The 20894-nt window shown below is 41.5% G+C and overlaps 1 protein-coding gene across 1 annotated transcript in view; it reads right to left on the reverse strand.

Annotated features, from left to right (window-relative positions):
* Window positions 1–1507: 1507 nt before the first annotated feature.
* Window positions 1508–20894, reverse strand: part of SLCO5A1 (solute carrier organic anion transporter family member 5A1) — a 74098-nt gene continuing 54711 nt past the window's right edge. Inside the window, exons 6-9 of the mRNA XM_086465737.1 lie at window positions 9305–9464; window positions 5514–5755; window positions 3174–3238; window positions 1508–1953 (exon numbers count right to left, since the gene is read on the reverse strand). Coding sequence (XP_086321863.1) covers window positions 1508–1953; window positions 3174–3238; window positions 5514–5755; window positions 9305–9464 — 913 coding nt within the window. The remainder of the gene's footprint in view (window positions 1954–3173; window positions 3239–5513; window positions 5756–9304; window positions 9465–20894) is intronic.

The raw sequence follows: 20894 nt of genomic DNA on the forward strand, positions 1-20894 counted from the left end.
CACTACAGTAATTTGGAACAAGCAAAGGCCACATCACGTCCCGTGGGTCCACACTTGCAAACAATTTCTGTTCTTAGCTCTTCCCCTGGAAGGGCAAAGGAGAGATGACTTGCCCTTTGCCTTCACAGGAGCTTTCAATGAAGCTGAGAAAAGGAAAGTGGCCACATGTGGGACATACCGTATAACTAGGACCTCCAGGCCTGTCCCACCAGCCTGCCCAGCACCAGGCAGCAGGAGAAGCAGAAGTTGAGCAGAAAGGAGAGGGACCCAGGGTCTGAGCTGGCATCGCCTCCCCAGCTGCCCTCGGCGGCAGGGAGCACAGCACCCCAGCGGTGCCAGGAATAGAGAGGAAAGCCTCATACCAGGCACTGTGGTGGACAGGCTGTCTGCAGCCCACTTGAAGGGTCTCTCTGCTCATTCCTGCAAGCAGCACCAGCACCAATACCGCACCATCACCGGCCGTGAGGGACCCACTGGGTCCCAGATGCGCACTCAGACACAAAACGAGGCCGCCAGCTCTCCCTCAAGATGCTTTCACAGAAGCTGAACTAGACCGGCCCTCATTTCTAAATGACAGACAGACTCTTCCTATCAAGCTATAACTGGGTATTTTCTTCTTCGTGAAAAGTATGGAATTGGCGCTAGTAACAGCCACCCAAATAACATTACAGAAATATGCACGTCTGCTCTAGTACATGTGTATGATTCCTACATCTTAATGTTACTATAAATTAATACTGAAGTTTTTCACTGTAAGCCTTATACTTTCCTAGCCTGTGTACTTCGTGAAGAATGACTACATCTCATCAAATGAAAATTAATGCACATTTTGACAGGATAAAGATATTATGACTCAACATCTGCAAACATTACCTGATGCATAACTTTTGTATGGATCAACGTGTTATTAACAGTACTGTAAACCTTATGTTCATTTTTCATTTAATGCTTATGTCTCAAAATAGCCCCTTTCAGATTCCATTGCAGTAATGTCTTTAAAAGCAAACTTTAAACTTAATTTGCTGCACATACAGTTATCCAAATAAGTTGCATAGTTTAAATAAGTTCAGTTGTGCTTTGTAGCAGAACTCACAGTAATTACTCATCTCTTAAAAATACAATTTGCAGCTATGAAGTTGATGATACACTTAAGCATTTTTGTGACATCTAGACATCAACGATACAAGTTTTTGTCACTCTTCCTCTGACTTCGGCTGTTCATAATACCTCATCCTTACATTGATATTACATCAGAGCATGAACATTTAACGGACACATCTGAAATAATTCAAACACAATTTTTAAAACTGCATTGTTGGGAGGGGAGAAATAAGAACCTGGGTTGGTTTGAGGTATCCAGCCCTCAGGAACATATCATGGTTGCATTAAGCTTTGTTGATTTTATCACGTGTTACATTTAGATTAAAAATAGAAGGCACAGGTGTTTTACAAGGCGCCGTAATTGAGTCAACCAACAAAACCAAATATTACATTACCAAGCCAGGGTCTATATCTCAGCAGTGACTTCTTCCAATGCATTTTCATTTGAGGAATTTATTGCTTCTGAAAAAGGGCTGGGGTATGTCTGTGCTACACAGTTCATTCCTTGTGCCACACTGATGTCTCCTCGGGAACTGAAGGTAGGGCAGGATCTAGTCCGTGCATAGTTTTGTTGGGGTCCAGCTTGGCCAACCATCTCACTCACAGTGTTCACCAGTGAAGCCCTCCATCTATGTCTCCGCAGTTGCTCTTCTTTACACTTAATGGAATACCAGGCCAGGAAAATAAAAAAGAATCCCACGAACTTGAGTGCAGCTGCCAACCCAAAGTAGACAAAACGAAACGAGGTGACATCGTATTCCCAACAAGATCCTTGAACACCGCAATCCTGTTGCCAAAGCATGCACGTGGTGTCAATAACAGCCCCAAAATAAATTGGAGTGGGAATGTAAGCTGAAATAAAAATAGCAACAGAGATAATATGTGTTAGCATATAGTGGAAAACTTCTAAAGAAACTATATGCCTTAGCCAAACAGGGTAGGTGGAGAATTGTTGAAATTTCTACACCACTGTTCTCACATAAAACATGGAAAACTGGTCAGCTGATCTTATCCCACACATGAAATGTACCACAAATGAGAAAGAATTTAAGCGAAGAAGAAGATGCAGCAGCACCTTACAAAGGTACTGCTTCAATCTGCTGTTCCCAGACAGCTCTTCTTGAACCATGTGCCCCTCAAAATAAAATCCAGTGTTGCTCTCAGGAAATAAGAAATGGGACCGGAACAAAATAACGTACAAAATACGTTCTCTCCAGAGTGTTACTTGCTGACCATCCATTGCCCATGAGCTAGTAAAGGGCAGGGGTTGCTGCTTTAGAATAAGGAGAAAAACCTCCAAAGACCGCAAGATATTTCTCACACTGAAGATGGATGGAAGTGGTGAGACTACTGAAATTGTACATTTTCTTTTGAATAGATCTGCCTCAGAAACAGACTTTAACTCCTAAGGGTGCTAGAAATGGAGCCTCATTGAATGCTCCTGCTTTCTCCAGAAGTATGACACCTTTAAGACAAGTCAGAAACACCATTCCTCAAAGAAAACTTGCAGATGCAGCTATATGGATGTCTTATTCTCTTAGAATAGTCCTTGCTTGCTCTAGTCATATGTCTTGTAGTAGCTGAAGGCCTAGAGCCTTCTTTATAGGCAGGATTTTAGAAGTTCAAGAGCTTGAAAGAAACTACTTCATGGAATAAAGACTTTCAACATGTACCCTTTTTGCTTTGAAACATTTGAAATCAGATATTAAGTAACAACTGCTTCTTATTTTAACAATGCAAAAGCTATTGTTATTGCTGAAAGCCATAAAAATCTGTTTCTAAAAAAGAAAAAAGCCTTGTCAAATAATATTTGGTAACTTAATTTTTAAATAAAATTTGAAACCGTAAAAATATCTCTTTCTGGGTCAAAAACATTGTTCTAGAAAGTCAGTAACAAAAAAAAATGAAATACATTCTCAGCTACAACATTTTCAGAAGCTATTAATTTTAAGTTCCTAATACAATTAGTCAGGCAATCAGTTGCAGATTTATGGAATTTTAGTACTTTTATTGTACATTTAAGACAAGCATGGTGAGCCTTTATGGAAATGCTGAGCAACTGTAAGACTTACCAAGAGTTCGTAACAAAACAAACTGCATTCCTAGTGCAAAGGGCCGTTCCCCATCTTCCACGGACCTAGCAGGTGAAAAGAAAACTCCTCTGAAGAAACAGTCATAACAGATAATCATTGTGGTATGTTCTGGCTTTACCTCCTGTCTTTTTTCTGAGCTCTAAAAAATCTTTGTCTAAATTTCTTCCATTTAGCTTCTAATACTGTCAATTCTTATTGCCAGGAAAAAATATAGGCAGCCCCTCGTTTCCCTGTTTAATCAAAATCTCAGACATGCTTTCCAACCTTTCTTTACCTGTGTAAGGTCTGAAGAATTTGATCCAAACCCATTACGGAAACATAGAGAATCCATCCAAAATGTTTATGGCTTCTCATTATAGCCTTTTATTATTTCACATAATGTCTTACTTTATTTTCTTTATCTTTTTCTGATAAATTAGAATTACTGGAGAATTAATTTGCTGAAGGCTGAACTGAGCTTCTGATTTAACAGATCTCTGTGTAGCATAAGCACTTTGGAGGTACTTTAGGAAAAATATCAGTAGAAACATCCAAACAGTCTACTTAAATAATGTTCTTTTTCAATACAAATCATACAAGATTTCTTCCTTTGGTTTCAAAGGAAAAATGACAAGCTTTCAGGAGACTAAATACAACATAATGATATTCCACAATACAACTACAATTTCAGTAAACCACAAATTTTCTTCTGATTAGAAATATTTTTAAATCTTAACCTAAAGGTCTGAAATTAAGATAGGCAGCTTCTAATGACATTGCAATATAAGATAAAACCACACAAAAAGACTGCAGTCGAAGGAGTGCAGTTGTAAGATCAAGGTTTTGACGTCAGGCACTCATTCAGAAATTGAGAAATCGGAGAACCAGCTTAGGCCACAAATCTTGGACCAATGCGCTGTTCACAACATGTAGTTTGGGACAGTGGTTGTCACTGCGCATGTGTGTGGGCCATCCTTTTTTTTTTACTGAACATTAGAAAATCCTGATGGAGATGTCCCTTAGGCATCTCGCTGTTGGGAGGCTCACTGCAATAGTTTACCTTCGCATAGTTGCAGTGTGATGACAGCGGTAGTATTGTTATAATTGTTGTTGTTGCTGTTATTGTACAGGTGGAAAACACGGAGACAAAAGGAATAAGGTCAGAAGTCTGAATTATAACAGCGCTGTGCACACAGTAGTTGAGCCTCAGCTCAACTTAGGCTGCATGAGCACCTTTAAGTCTGATGTGCCCACTCCCAAGCGCTTGGCTTCACAGTCCTAACAGTGATCCTTGCACCCGTTTTGGAGATTTTTTGAAAAGCAAATTGGAAAACAAATTCCACCACATGACACAGCAGTCCTCCACGTGTCAGCAGCAGGCTCCTGCATAAATCTCAGCCACCTGAACTGAGAAAATGACAGCAAGAGAGTGCTTGTCCTTGCTGGGGATGAGACACAGATTTCTGTCAGAGGGTTTCAGAGCTGTGCTCATGGCTGAGCCTAAGGACAGCAAAGACAAGTCCTGATCTGCCTCATGTTTTCTAAGTCTTCATGACCTATTACAAAGATTTGCCATTATTATTTTTAGAAGTGGCTAATTGTGAGCAGCAGCAGAACATCAGTAGTCTCAGAATATCAGAGTGAAGCACCTGGATCATTTTGGATGTGGTTCTGAAAAGCATCTCAAACACTGAAATTCCCTTACAGAAGCTGTATTTTAAATGGACAAAGATGTTACAGGGAGCGATAATGTTTAGCAGATCAGATGGCAGAGATGGGAAAAGTCAATCCAAAAACCCGAACACATTTTTCAAATGGACAAATAAATGACACTACCTTTCCCTACAAAGACTGTGTTTTTTCCTATCCTTAAATGACCACAGTGACAACACTACAACTAGAGCAGACGTTCAAAATTCTTGTGAGGAAATAAAGGGAAGATTCAAAAACAGGCATGTGGCAGGAATGAACAATTTTAAGAAAGTGAAAAGAATAATTTCAAATACTAACTTTTTTTCATTTGCATTTGAAAATCCAAACCATTGCTCTAAGAAGGTTGAAAATTTCTTCAGGAGTAATCATTTTCTTTTACATGATGCTTTTACTTGTTCTCCCTTTATAGAGCCTGCAAATCACCGGGCACTTCATGTTTCCTAAAGTGGATTATCTTGTTACATATTCTAAATACAAGCAAGTTCCACCCCATCCATGTCAGCCCTATTCTATTCACTTTTTAAGGATACGCAAGCTTAAAGGAGTTTGCCCCAGCCTCTTCTGACACAGACACTGGTGACAGCAGGCGCAGCAAAAATACTTTAAAAACTGTAACTGAGTTCTGACCTGAGTGTCACTATGATGGCTGACGGCTGGGCACATGCTGTTATAAGAGTAACGATGAAGAGGAATATCAGGAATGGGATAAGCGTGTTGCAGGTTCGGTCACACTTCCCAGAAACAGCATAGCCGTTCTCATTCAGATACGTTTTGACAATAACTAGCCGGAGCTGACTGCGCTGGCCCACCGTCGGCGGAGTGATCACCTGGCGACTCTGGACGCAGGCACATTCTGTGTAATTTCTTACCTGGGGAGAGCGATAAAGAACATTTTCACATAAAAAACCCATGCAAGAAAGACATTGTGCAGAGACATGGTATGACAGTCCAGTGGTACTCCTCAATCAGGAATCTTCTGCCTCTAGCATCATTACCCCAAGTACAAGTGAAGTTACCACTCCAAGTATTGTTAAAGCTGGCCAGGATGAGATTGCCTTTCCATGCTTTATTTAGGCTGAGTTTAAAAAAAATTCTGGAATATTTTTGGAAAATTCTGCTGAAACAATTCCATCACTTCTGACAGGGAGGCTGGAGAAAAAGTTTGTTTCTACTGTATTAGAAAAACTGTCAGGAAAGACTCTTTAAGCAGCACCAACAATGACATATTCTGGAATTTGGCAGGCCATTGACTTTCATATTCAGGAGGTGTGTTCTGCCATCTCAATGGAAGTCTACCCAGACTCAGCTGAAGAGCAACACGCTGCACTCCATGCTTGGAGCCCAGGACCTTCCAGCTGGATGTGAGTGTGGATGTGGATGGGATGTAGACAGGAGCAAAATCGGAGACTAAGGGGAAAGCAGAGACTTCAACAGTGAGGCTGGAGGACATGAGGGATTCCTGAATAGACAAAGAGGCTGAAATTAGGATGAAGTGGCATTTCATAGGCAAAGAGGACCGGGACTTGAGCAAGGTGGACAAGCTAGATCAGAAATAGCCCCGTCACTTTTACTCTATTACTATTTTCAACTAATCTAATGGCCAAGGATGTGCAGCAGATCAGAATACTTCGGCACTAGAGAAGAAACAGGTCAGGACCCCTGTGATGTTACAGGAAGGAGTTTTTGATATTCATAAAACCTAGGACCACACATGCACAGAAGCTACATTACAACATCTTAAGGTTGCAAATTTAAGCACTTGGACATCAGAAAATATCCAAATTATGGTTACTTGTCAGCTTTAAAGTATACCTTTGTATGTGTTCATGGTACAACGTAGCCTCACATTTTTTTCCCATGGGATTTCTCTGAACATCTTAATAATATATCAATTTATCCAGTATTTTACCTCCCATTTTCAAAATGTGGCTCCAGGTATTTTTTTTCCCTCACATGTTCCACTATAAAGACAGAATGACTCATATTTCATATTGATTTTTCTATCACACTCACCATTATAGCTTAATTCTTTCAAAAAGGAGTAACTTATCTTCAAAACAGTTACGAGATGAGGCACTGATGTTGCTATCTCTATTTGGTAGCTAAGTAACTGAAACAGATCAAAAGTTTCACAAACGTGGGTGACTAATTTGAGACAATCGGGATCCTTTTTTCAGAACATTTTTCATTATGTACAACTTAGTATATTCTAAAAGTAACTTTTCCTGCCTTCAGATACAAATTTAGGCACTCGGTGCTTCTACAAAGGGCACTTTTGGTTATTGCTCATGTCCACCATCCAGGATATGAAGAATACAAGATTAATGACGAACTGGGAGAAGTTTTGCATAAGTGACTTGCCCAACATCGCTTAGGAACGAAGGCAATGACGGAATCCAGTTTTCCAAGGCAGAAATCCACTCTCTAGTATCACACGCGTATCTGCTTTCTGCCTACAGTAGTCCCTCACCTTAATCTCCTTATTGCTTCCAAATGCAAATGCCAAATAGGCATCCTACAGAAAATAGTCCTCCTCACTACACAGTCTTGGTTCATCACCAGAGAAACCAAGTCTGTGTACTAAATGAAACAGACACGACACAACAGAAATTCTAGAGTGTGGGAATATATATGAAACAGGTACAAAATGTACACTGGCATCCTTTCCTCCTACTTCCAATTTTAATAGTTAATTTTGAAAACACTGTATGCTATAAACTTAAATACAAATGTTATAGCTTAGCAACATTTTCTGTGTTATACAGTTGCACAAGCTTACATTTGTTGTTTTTAAAAATATCCCACATAAAGCATTATTTAATGAAGAAATGTATTTTCCTACCAATGTCAGCCCTATTTTATTCACCATTAGCTACTGAGTTAAAACTTCAGGCCATGAAGGATCTTTTTGTAAATTGTAGGAGGAGATAGTACGTTTCAAAATCTGTAGTGAAGAGCACATACTCCCAAAGTACCTCCCTACTAAACAAATTAATAGTGCCAGTTTGATATCAGGTGAGACGTATCAAAGATCAAACCTATGTCTCAATCCAGCAAAGCACAGTTAAGACTTACATAGACAATGACAGTAAACCACAGGGTCACATCACAGGCTTTACCAATTGGCCCAAAGCAATTTTCTACACACTCTTAAAAAAAAAAAAAAATTAAAGGAAACTAATCTGCTCTCAGTGGCTTCTAGGTATGAACCTGCAGGTTCAGACCATTAGCCAGTCAACCTGAGAAAGCACAGTGCTGGATCAAACATCCCCTTGCTTCACAGGCTGCTCAGGACTGCAAATCAGGAGACTGATATATTATAAATATGCTTTCTGGAAAGCACAGTCAGGTCCTGAGAAAATCAATATTTTCATTACTTAAATATCCTTTTTTAAAGGATAGTTCTGTAACAGAAAAATTTAAGAGTTCATTTGTTGTACGAAATGAGAATAACCATAATGCTCTGTTGATATTTAGGTCAGATTCTACTTTTCAACTGTGTTCTTGTGCCCAGTCCTAGAAATTGCCAGTTTCTGTTGTGTGATTTTACCATCAGGATGCCCTTCCCCAGTCCAGCATAACTGGAAGACTGGGCTGTAACAGGCAATGTATTTCCAAGAAAAAAAGTGGATTGTTAACATTCTTTAAGTTCTGGTTACCTGAATTCAAGGACAACTATTTCATTTAGCCTGGAAAAGGTTTAGAGACAGGCTATGAAAATGGCCAAACTATTTTACAAGAGCAGAATACATGGGCAGTCTTTACCTAGCCTCGCAAACAGAAGACCTATCAATATGCTAGTGCAGGTCCAACAGCTTATGCAAAATGACAAGGCTGACACAAACACCAATGACTTTAAACAGGCTGTAACTAAATTTAAACAGGAGTTTAAAACAGTTCCAACCACTGAAGAGTTAAGTTCTTCCTTGCATTCAGGAAGGGAGCCAAAAGAACCCCAAAACTGCTCTTAAGAGTAACACCGATGAGCTTGTGGAAAGACAGTATGACAGGGCTGCCCATGTTAGCAGAAAGCTGAATTAGATGACGCTGGCTCAAGATCCCCTCTCCAAGCCCTGCAGGAACAGCAGACACGCAGGCCACTGCCATCGGGGACTTCAGAGGCTGCACTGGGAACAGCAGCCCTCCCTAGCCTGGGGCACTTCATGCTCACTCAGCTGGAGGATTCACTTGGTACAAACAAACTTGTGCCGCCTCCAATTTGTGGGGTAGGACCATGCAAGAGTAGCACTACCAGCCTTTCAAAACATGGAGATACTTATGCACGAGGCAGCTACAGAGCAACTTCTTTGAAGCTTAGAGGGGGGATGCCTGAGCTAGAAACACAGCAGTCTTCGATCTGCACTAGTCCCGAGGTGCTACTCGCAGGTTGTATGTGGGTGGGTGGGTGAAGCACTTACCCCTGTGCTATGGTTTCCACCATTGATGCAGCCCGCTAGGCAAGGATTAAAATACGTTATTCCATCTGATCCACAGACAGGCTCGTACTCATGAATCTTACATCCACAGTTAACATTACAGCTCCCAGTCAGATTCCTGTGGGCCATGGCAAGAGTGGGACTGAAGAAAGGAAAAAGAACATGCTAGTGGAGCAAGAACAGATATCTTGTCGTTCAGAGGGAGAAAACATCCTACTCATTGACTCTGGAACTGAGAGCTGATTATCAGAGAAAGACTGCATTAATTCTAAGTTATGTACATGATTTAAACAACGCAGGAGACCACCCAAGGCATCCCTGCCATCAACTAAAAACACAATACAAATATAATACCAAAGTTTAAAACTTGCATCTTATTTGCTGAGGTAATAGGTGTATTTTTCCTGTTAATTTTTTCCTTTAAATCACTATTTTATATGTCTATCCTAAGCTGCAGCAATTTATTGTTGATTACTAGTGAAGGGCTCACTGACTACATGTAAGCATTATGTGAACTAATAAGCACCTCTTCCCACATACCAACAACTGTTCAGAAAAAGTGTATTATTTATCTGTATATGTGAAATCTAGGAAGCTCTCCAGATACGGAGGAGCGCTGTGCTTTTACTAAATGTCTGTAAAAGAACCACTACTCCCCTGAACCATTCACCAAAATCTTGCCAAAGCCCAACTTTCTAGATAACCCCCAGAAGGGTTTGGTGGTATTCTCAGAAGGAACTGAAGGGAATTTCAAAGCTGAAGGACACACACACCAAAAAGCAGGCTCTTCCCTATCTATCACTGCTGCCCCAAACATGTGGTTGAACAGATCCCAACTGCCACAGCAGGGAACTGCATCAACTCTCCATTGGCAACCACTGTGCCAGCCTGGGCATCTCCTCACCACAGGATGAATACACAAAGGGACCCCAACCAAGGCAGCAGCTCACAGCACTCATCTGGGCTCAGTGGCTCATGTAACAAGGCCCGAATGAAGTACTGCACTGAGACAGCTACGGGTGTCTCCCAATGCACCCTCTCCTCCAGCTAACACCTCTACAAGGCATGTCCGGGCCCTGTCTGGAGAGAGCAGGTCATTTGGAAGCAGTTTTGGTCCTCCCAAATGGCACTTCCCTGGGTGCTGGGAGTCCCAAAGCAAGACAAACTCCTAAGACAATAAAACAGACTAGACTCCTAGAGCCTACTATGATATTGATTATAGAGAAACAGAGAGACTTAAAATGAAAGAGTTAAAGAGAAAACAGATACTAATTTGTTTGTTCCTAAATTAAAAACAGACTGGAGTAACTGGACCCACTGTATACAGAACTAATATCAGAGGATGTAAGGTGTCAATCGCTATTACCCAGAAGTTCCTTATTAATGAGGAAGTAGTTGATGATCATATCATATTTTTCTGACCAACAACTGGTCTGAAAAGCCATTTACTTTTAATGGGCATTATTTTCTTGAAAACTTCAGACTAGCTACTGTACTGCCTTTGGCCCTTTCAGTTACTGGGATAGCTCAGGTGAGTTTTCTAGCATTGCCTCTTTTCCTTGGCAGCCTAAAGACTAATTGAAAACTTACTTTTGTATGCGTACATTTTCTGTGGAAACCTTTAGAAACACATGAAAACAGCTGTTGAGAGCATGGTTGTCTCTTCAGCAGTATCCTGTCTCTTCACAGTAGCCATAAGAAGATGAGTAGGGAAGAGCTAGCAAGGGCAAGTAACTTCCTCCAGAAAAGTATTCTCTCAGCCTCTAATGAGCCTCAGCCCAAAATATTTTCTAAGTCTGATGCGTTTTTTTTAGTTAAAAAACCCGCAATTTCCCCCCCCTGTACTTCTCCTATTGAGATTAAATTTTTTTGCATCAACAATATCCAAGAGCAAGGATTTTTCAACAGTCCACAGCCTGTTACACGAGCTGTTGTTTGTTTTGAATCTGGCTCTTAGTAGCGTTATCTGACAGCCCCATTTCTACTGCTTTGCTTGTAAATTCTGAACACGTAAAGGTTCCGAAAAAATAAACTTCAGGGGTTCCTATGGCCAAGGTGAAAATATTTGCAAGTTCTAGTGAAATCTTGTAGTTGCAATTAAATAAACCACATCCAATATTAACTAATGTAACTTAATCACATCTAGTATTACCTGAAGGCATTATGCTGGAAGGTACCTGAAGGCATAGGTATACAGTATTACCTTTAATCCATGCTATTACTGAACATGCTAGCTCAGGTACCAAAAAAGGAAATAACTGTTCCGCTTTGATATATATATGCATACACACTTTGAAATGCAAGTTATTTTCTACTGTCATTATGCAGGCAATTTATAAAAAGCATGAACTTTTAAATTACCCATCTTATATTTATACCTATTTTTACTACACTTGCCATGCTCTCTGTCTTGTTTCAGGTTGCAAAATTAATTTAATAAGTGGAAAAGCAAGAGTCTGCAGTGTAGTTTATTACTGGTTCAATTTTCTGCATCTCATTTGGAATTTCATCTGGATTTAAAATATTGCCAGCAACATGAATGCATTAAGGCAATGGAAAAGTTATCTGAATTACCTTATTCATACCAATCTCTTTCCAAGAAGTAAGGCTGGCTGAGGCCAGGGACCCTAGCTCTTATTTCCTAAATACCTTTCTGTCTAAAGAAAGCACAGTTCCTCAATTCTGCACCAGCACTCCCTCTTCACTGTATAAGATGATTCCAAGCCACTGAAAACTGAAAAGCAGCTGATACCAACATTTTCACCTGAAGCTTCTCCTGTTACTTAGGAAACCCCCCTTTTCTTATGTTACTCTGTCATAGCTGCACTATAGGCTATTTTGTGTCTCAAAGTACCCGAATGTTAGGGACTGCAATATTCAGTATTGCAATGCACAAGTTTTTTGGAAGACAGAGGGCCAGTTTCAAACTACTTGTTTAATGGGCTGTAATTTGCAATATCTAAACCTGAAAGTTTTTAGTCCTTCCAGGTGCCAAAGTCAGAAAGGCAGATTCTGTAAGGAATCAAGACAGATGGCACTTCTGAAGATCTCAAAAAATGCAGAACACGGAAGTGAGGGCCTGATCTCCTGCCAATGACTTTCTGACTGGCACTCTGGCCAGGGAAGGTGAGATGGGAGCAGAGAGTGATGGTAAGGTCAGATTAGAATTGGGTCTAGAGACAACGATCACAGCCAGACTCAGCCCAGTGTTCGCGCAGCAAGTCCAAGAGAAAGGAGGGGCAGGCCCTTGCCTCCAGCTTTCTTCACAACAGCTCTTAGTGGCGGAGCTAACCATGGACTCAAGTCAGCTGAACTGCTTAACTCAGGTGACCAAGCTCCTAGAAGTGAGAGAACGCACTCTGCAACCTCACACTGTACAGGAATATCAGTGCCCACTAGAGACAGCTCAGTGAATTCCTACACACAGAGCAAAACGCTGCCCCTTTGTGCTGATAGCCTTCTCCAGACACACCACACTTTATGGATTTATAACAGATCTCTTCCGAAGTGGAGGAGGAAGCTTCCTCTTCTTCATCAACTCTCCCTGAGTTAGGAACAGTAGGGTTCCAGGTCCTCCTCAACCTGAAGGGTTCAAACCTACATCTCCTTGATGGTGTTCTTATCTCTTTCCACCCTTCCTGCTGAAGCTGAATGTGATCTCAGTCCTGTCCATGTCTCCTCATCAATAACTCTTTACTGCCTTATCTACAAGCAAAACCTGAAGCAGGGACCAGGACTGAAGCCATTTCTTCCTAGGGAAATCGCCATTTCTTCCTAGGGAAATCGCCTTTCAAAAGGTTTTAATGTTAGGTTCCTCTCTTGCTTACTCTTTTTTCTTCCCCTGCATCTCTATACATTCCTCATTTTTCTTCCTTTCTCTTCCCTTGAATCCACCATCAGTTTGTACAGTGGTTATGGTGCTCTTGGGGACATCAGGAGTGCAAGGTCAGATTCTCTGGACTAAAAAGCTGGATGGAGGCTACCACACAGAAGGTGAGCAACTTTTGTAGCAACCAATTTCCTGACTTCCTAGCAAAAACTCCTCCACAGTAGCTGTTAAACATAGTGGCCAATGCTAACAAAGTGGCTATCAATGGGAAACACACATACATTCCTTACGGATTTGGGAATATTTCAAATGCTTCCTTCCCATCTTTGAGTCATAGCAGCTTAAACACCTGCACATACCTGGCTCCCTAAAACTACTGAAGAGTCTATGCTTGGTCACTTGGAGAACTCTGGCCAAAATACAAATAATAGCTTATTTCACTTCAGTAGTCCTTGAGAATACATAACTATACTAATCACTGAGATTGGAGAGTTGAAGATAAGCTTAATCTGGGTTTTGGAAAGAATCCAGGTATTTAAAACCTGTCCCATATTTAAAAAGTCATTCTTCAGTCAATGCACTCCTCTGCCTCCTCCATAGTAGTCAAAATGGCTAGCTTAGCTCAGAAGACAGGGCCATGCAGTCTGTCATCTGCACGGTTTTGTGATTCTTCATAGCTGGAGCACATTGTAGCTGAAGAGTGAAGAAAAGTGGTGCTTTGAGAATGCAGTTTGGGATTTTTTTTTTTTTTCAGGGGTTTTAGCACAGTGGTACCAGAAACCTTTGGTGTGTCATTAGTTTAGTTTGAAAGATTCCTTTGAATACTCCACGTGCCAGCTTTCACCAGTGTTTCACACACTGCAGGATGCTGCAGCTCAAGGCTACAGTCCCTCTGGCCTCAATCCACAGAGGCACACAGATTCTGGATCCTCTTCCAAGAGGCTAGATCTGCCTATGACACAAGGCTGTCCCTCCTTTCTCTTCCTGCCTGGTATTTTTAAACTATCTCACAGTTCTTTCACAAATGGAAGCGAAAAGTGTCCTTCATTGCATCGTTTATCCAGTAGTTCACTGATTAGATATGAAAACCCAGTTACAAAGAATATTGAAGCAATCCACAGCAAGGCTGAACGTGATAAAGAGGAGAGGTTGCAGGAGCAAAATTTAACAGAGACTTTTACAGAGACTAGAATATATGTATGAAAACCCTCAACTCCAGGAGAAGACTGCGCCCTTTGCCTTCTCACACCTGAGTGGTAAGCGGAGCTGCAGGCACCATCCAATTTCTGCCTATGGTCTGTGTGCACACATCCAGAAGACTTGAATTTCTGCGAACAAATGCCACTGACCCCTGCAGAATCTGCAAAATCAGACAGAGTTCAGCACTGAGCTCAGTACTGAGCTCTGTTGGGGCATGAGTATTTGCATATGCATCATAAGCAAAAATCTTGCCTTAGGAATAATGTTGGTATGCACAACCTCTACACACCAGGCACCACAGCGCAATACTGAATTAACTATGCTGCTGTGTTTCCCCTGCTTTCAGTATTGCTCAATGGCCACTGCTGTTTAAAACTAGCTCAAGTATCTCTGCTCTAAGCAGATCAGTAGATACCCAGGGAATTTTAGCACCTCCTCAGCCAAGCAGGAGCTAAATAGGAATCTGGATTGGGTTTGTGACTGCATCCTCAAGATCCTGTATGCATGGCTCACAGACCATCATGGCTGCAGAGCCCCACAAGGGCTGCTGTTTGCTTGTCTTCACATCTATAATGTGTGGGCAGGACCATTGCGAAGGTAAACAGCTAGCATCAGACTTACTGCATCCCAGCTACCCCATGGACCATTAGGGATGTTCTTCTGCTCCCATTTTCTACACCTGACTAGATCAGAGACATGGCTCAGGAGCCGCTCCACACAGCGACTGTCACCCATGTCATCCGTCACCTCACCTCCTGTCATTAGTAGCACTAAGCAGCACAACTGCTGCTTAGTGGCTTCCACTTGACTGATTTTTAATGTATTTATACACCACTATTTGCTTTTGCTGAATATGCTTGTCTTTCCAGCTGGGCACTTTTGCAGCCAATCACTTGTTACTAAGTAGCTCTTAAATATTTATTGACTGTCTACTGATCACACAAATCAGGTTCACAAATTTAGCTCCTGGAGCTACTTTACACTTTATGGTCTAGTTGGATGTTAACCAAAGCCTTTCTGAGTGTTTTCTTTCTTGCGCCATAAACAAACAAGGCACAGTTTTAGAAACAAGTTGCAGCTTGAGCAGGAAATTAAATATCCAGGACTGATATTAGTTCTGCTGCCTTCTCAGCTATCAGCTGAAACTTGTCTTACGATATCATGCTGGATTCCAGAAAGCAATATGCAGCAACACATCATATAGCAACAGGCAGATTTTTCCAGTGATCTCTCAACAGAACCTTTTCTCCGATGGAAAACACCAAATCACTGAAAAATTCCATGGGAACATACTGATTTCAGCAGCACAGTGACATAAGGTTTTCACACCAAGAGGAGAGGCAGCATTTTTGGAGCTTCACAAGCTCCTTGGCAGCCTGCTGAGCTGGATGTCCCAGATGCCTGAATAATTGAGGTGAGCAGGACTCTGCAACCTGCCTGGGAGACCCTCGTGCCTGCGTCCTGGCTGCCAGCAGGGCTCTGCCACCCTGCACGTGGACAGGTCCACAGACAGCTCAGGCCACCGGGAAAGGCAGAGCTCAGGTTCCCCTCTCCAACCTCTCCCACCCTGTGAAAGGCATTCTTCTGACCTCTTATCCCTTCATCTCACAAAACCCTTCTCAGCAGCAGGTGGGCTGTGCTGTGCCACAGGTAGGACAGCCCACGCCGCGGCTCAGTCCGCTTCCAGAGCTAACTTGCTTCAGCTGCATTGCTCAACATGACCATGACACAGAGATTAGGAAACCGGCTTAAAAATAAAGGTCAATGAAATCAGGCATGCAAGAAATGAGAAGCACGAAACTGGAAACTGCACTGAGACTACTGTGATAATTTAATCTCGGGGCATTTTTTCGTTTGCCTTACATTTAGAGATATGTAAAGCAAATATGCTCAAATTAATAACAAGCTACTGCAAGCTGTGCCTCTCCATCTTTCATCACCTTTTGTACCTCAGCAAATCACTGTAAAGTTTATTTGGGGAATTTTTTTTGTTGTTAACAGCAAATGCCTTGCACACAAACAGATTTTTTTTTCATCCTTTCAAGAACATGTGGGTTTTTTCATCCTTTCAAGAACATGTGATATACAAAATCATCTATTAAGTCTGTTTCCAAAAGCTCGCTATCAGACAGCTGTAAGAGGTTCATGCTTCCATCTTTATTGCCTTCACTATTCACTCACTGTTCACGCTTTCAGTGACGGGAAACCAATGAAGGATGAAGAAATGCAGATGCTGGAGACATGAAATCTCTACCGACACATATCTATGTAACCCCATTTTCATCCCATGTGATCTACCATGTAGCACATATTATAACAGATTTCTATGAACACTTCTCCCAGGAGGGGATCATTTTTTCTTGAAGGAATGTATTTTTCCAGCAGTAAGCCAAACCAAAGTACTCTACTACTCCTGCCTTCCGACTCTGGGAGGCTGCCTGCTCTCCACAAAGCACTGATCCCTGAAGTACTTCACAGCGCATCATCAATATAACTGCATCAGTCAGAAAGAGCAGGCTCTTATGGAAATTGCACCAAAGCAAGTTAAGTCCTGCTTGTGAACCGGCCTGTGGGAAAAGCAGCTTAGTTTCAATGCACCCACTGCTGTAGACACAGGGGATGTCTGAGAAACAGCCACCCTGCTTCTTTCAGTGGATGCAGTGCTGCCAACCTGCAGTGCTGCCGCACCGGAGATGCCAAGGACACCCATCATGCATGAGCTCTCTGACAGAAACCAGCCCCAAACAACAGCGTTTCCTGAACTATTCTTTCAATTACAAACAATAATGCCACTCCTTTCATTAACAAGATTTAACTGCAGGTTGGCCGAACATGTGTGCTGGGACAAAACCCAGAATCCCATCTGACAAACTGCATTTGTTCACTTCTTGGGGAGACTGTTCCGTGTCTCCATGACGTGATGCTGGTAAACCTAATAAAGAGGAGACCTTTATTAGATGTGACTAACAATGAAAGGGACTCTAGTTCCTAACATTTTTTTTCTAAATCCTGTTCTCCTCTCCAACTATTACTCTGTGGAAGGCTTGTGATATAGCAGTAAAGTAAGAAAAGGGAAAATATAAGGCAAGATTTATTGCCTGGAGTTTTTAGAGCTGTGACCTGTTATTTCAGATACTCAGGCTTGGACTGAAACCTTATTGTTCTGGCAGTCAATGTACACATATTCGAAAAAGAAGGTGAACCCTCGCCCTATGAGGCTACAATCCAAATGAAATGCAGTTTAAAAAAAAAAAAAAAAAAACAAAATAAAACAGTGCCTGACTATATTTTGGTAACATCTAAACAAAGAATCGTTTTGCACATGTTTTTATTTAGATCATTGTAGTAACCTACAGGACCAAGAAAATATAAACGGAAGGAGATAATCCCTCATCACATAATTTCTGTAAATGTAATATTTGGCTATATGACACGATCATCCTAATTTAATAGCAGTATTTTTGGTTTGGTACTGAAGGACATTCTGGATGGCAGAGATCTGCAGCCTCCTTGTTGGCAAGCAGCTGGAACCGCAGCAATGATGCAAATTTTGCGTAGCTGTCAAACAAGGGACTCTCTCACTGTGTTAGCTGGGTCCCTTCTTTGTTGTTATTGTTCTGATCCAATTAGTCACTGCTTTCAAGTTAAGGGATCCAACTGGCTGATTGTACTGAAAGAGATACAAGAATAACAGAAACCCAAACTGGTGGTACAAGAAGAAGACAGAATTTTTTTTGTGACTTAGTAACTCAACTGCATGCTTTAACTAAACCTTAATTGCACCAAACCAACAGAAAGCAATCAAAAAGGGTCTGTTTTGATTTATTACGTACCAGAAATGGGAGAGATGGAACTGAACTAATCCAGTTCATTACTATGAGTAAGCTCCCCATGGAGCCTGGTTTAGTTGTCTTATACCACAAAACATGGAAGAGACAGGTCTACAACCAACCAAAACAGCTGATCTCTGCTATTTCTCCTTTATTCAGCACTGGTGAGGCCACACTTGCAGTGCTGGGTCCAGTTCTGGGCTCTCCAGTAAAAGAAAGACACGGACATACTGGAGAGAGTCCAGCGAAGGGCCACTCGCATGCTGAAGGGACTGAAGCCTCTCTCCTCTGAGGAAAGCTGACAGAGCTGGGACTGTCCAGCCCAGTGAAGAGAAGGCTCAAGGGATCTCACCAATGTACATAAATATCTGAAGGGAGGGTGCAAAGAGGATGGAGCCAGGCTCTTTTCAGTGGTGCCCAGTGCTAGGACCAGAGGCAATTGAAACACAGGAGGTTCCCTCTGAACACCAGAAAACACTTTTTCACTGTGAGGGTGACTGAGCACTGGCACAGGTTGCCCAGGGATGCTGTGGAGCTTCCCTCCTTCAAAAGTTGTCTGGACAAGGAGACAATTCACTAACTCAGGACTTGCCATTCAGACAATGGTTACGGTGCAAGAGAAGGGATGCCGTATTGTGATTTGACGTAAGGCTCCTTACACTGTGTTCAAATATCAAATGCCTTCAGAGACAAGGCTGGCAGAGCCATGTTAAGGTAGAGCAACATGAAAGACATTTACTCTGAACCAAGTAGCTGTACTACTTCTCCTATCTGATCTCGCCTGTTCAATTTGCTTTGATGTCCATACGCTGCACTGCATTGGAACTAGAGAATGAAGTATGTGTTTTATTAAACCTCAAAATGAAAGCATGCTTTTTTGTTACATGAACAATAACATTCTTTGATGTCCGAGTTAAGGAGTTGCCTATCAAGTAAATTATTTGAAGCTATCAAATGATTGACCATGAGGATTAAGAGAATGTTTATCATGTCAGTTATTCCAGATGAATTTATCTGTAGTGCCGCTTCTTCATTATCGTTTTGATAATAAATTTGGATTTGACCTCTGCATTAAAAAAATCCTATAGGGCTGGGGCTGCAAACTCCAAAACAGTGCTTTATAACATGCGGGAAACTCTCAATTTGTGATGACATTGCTGTCTAAGCATACTGATTTTTATACTGATTTCAAGAGTCAATATACATCAACACTTCCAAGAATTTTGCCATTACCTTCTCTCACCTCTTTTCTCAATAAGAACAATTAGATGAAAGTGGCAAAGAAGTAATGCTATTGCAGACTTCCAGAACAGCTGTGAATAGATGTCTGTTTTGATTCATGCTATGTATTTACTGCAAATGTTATTACTTACTGCAAAAAACCAAACAGATCTCACAATTCCAGTGTGAAGGGTATGTGTTACATAGCAATAGTTTGCCTTGTCTTCAATGTAGAAATACATCTAAACTAAATAGCACTTTTTCACAAACTACAGCCCTCTCATTAGCCAAGCAGGGACATGCTGACTTGCTACACAGTTCAATTAATTCCTATCTGAAATTTGTGTTTTAATTCCTAATAATTTTCATTTCTTCACCTACGCCCACAGGCTGCCACAAACATCAACAGGAGGTGGACAACCAAAGCATTCCACCCCCTTCCCATCCCTGTTCTCTCCTTCTTCAGCCCTCTATGCTCAGACGAGGACCTATCACCATGCTACTCTGCTCCACAGTCAGCCCCTCAGCACCAAGCTTTAACTCTGTTATTGAGAATACAAAGCAGTAAATCAGCTTTCCACCAGCTCATGACTTTCAGTTGCCGGTTTTCTTGCTCTAGGATTAGGGTTTGACAGCAATGTGGTAACACCCAGCAACACTCAATGCAAAATCTTCTCTATGTATACAGTGCCTATTTTCTTCCTCCCTTGCTTCCCATTCTTCCCCTTTTTCACTTGGCTTGCTCACTGCCCCACTGCAGTTCTTTTTTTCCCCATTTGATCATCTCTTTTCTGGCTCCACACTTCTTCTACACTCTCTTTCAAACCTCAAAATGTTCAGAGTCCAAAGCTAAGCCTTAAAAGCAAGATATTCAGACGGATCCAATACCCAGCACCTGGCCATAAATAAAGGCAGACGTTGTCTCAGAGGCAAAAGCAAAGGAAAAAACACTGCTTCAGATAAGTTCGTGCTCTTCAAACTCTTACTCTGTTCTTGTGTTTGGCAATTTTAGGGAAAAGCTAATGTACAAAATAAGAAAGAAAAAGCTCATGATCAGGCTTCTGAGGAATAACCTTCCAGTGAAACACCTTTTCACAACTTTTATCACACTGTCTTCCTTCCAGATATCCCTCATTTTTTTAAAATGCTCTTCCATGCATTTGTTAATGTCATAGCCTAAATCCCTGACTCCAAATACCTTCCTACATCCACATGCTCTTTTTCTTGGCAGCCTTCTTCATTCTCAAAATATCTTTAAAGGTTATGATCTAGTTGATGTCTTGATGATGATCCAGCAAGTGCGGAGGGCATTCATACAATTAGTAAGGGGTTCAGAAGCAGGGCACACCTCTGTCAAGAGCACACGCCCAAGTGATTCCTCTCAAATAGGGACTGTAGACCTAAGACACTATTACGGTGATAATAAACAAACCTATTCAGAAATAATCTTTATAATCCCTTTAGATCATGAGCAGAAAATAAAACATTTTGA

The sequence above is a fragment of the Leptosomus discolor genome, chromosome 5, assembly GCF_034619465.1.
Source record: "Leptosomus discolor isolate bLepDis1 chromosome 5, bLepDis1.hap2, whole genome shotgun sequence".
NCBI lineage: Eukaryota > Metazoa > Chordata > Aves > Leptosomiformes > Leptosomidae > Leptosomus > Leptosomus discolor.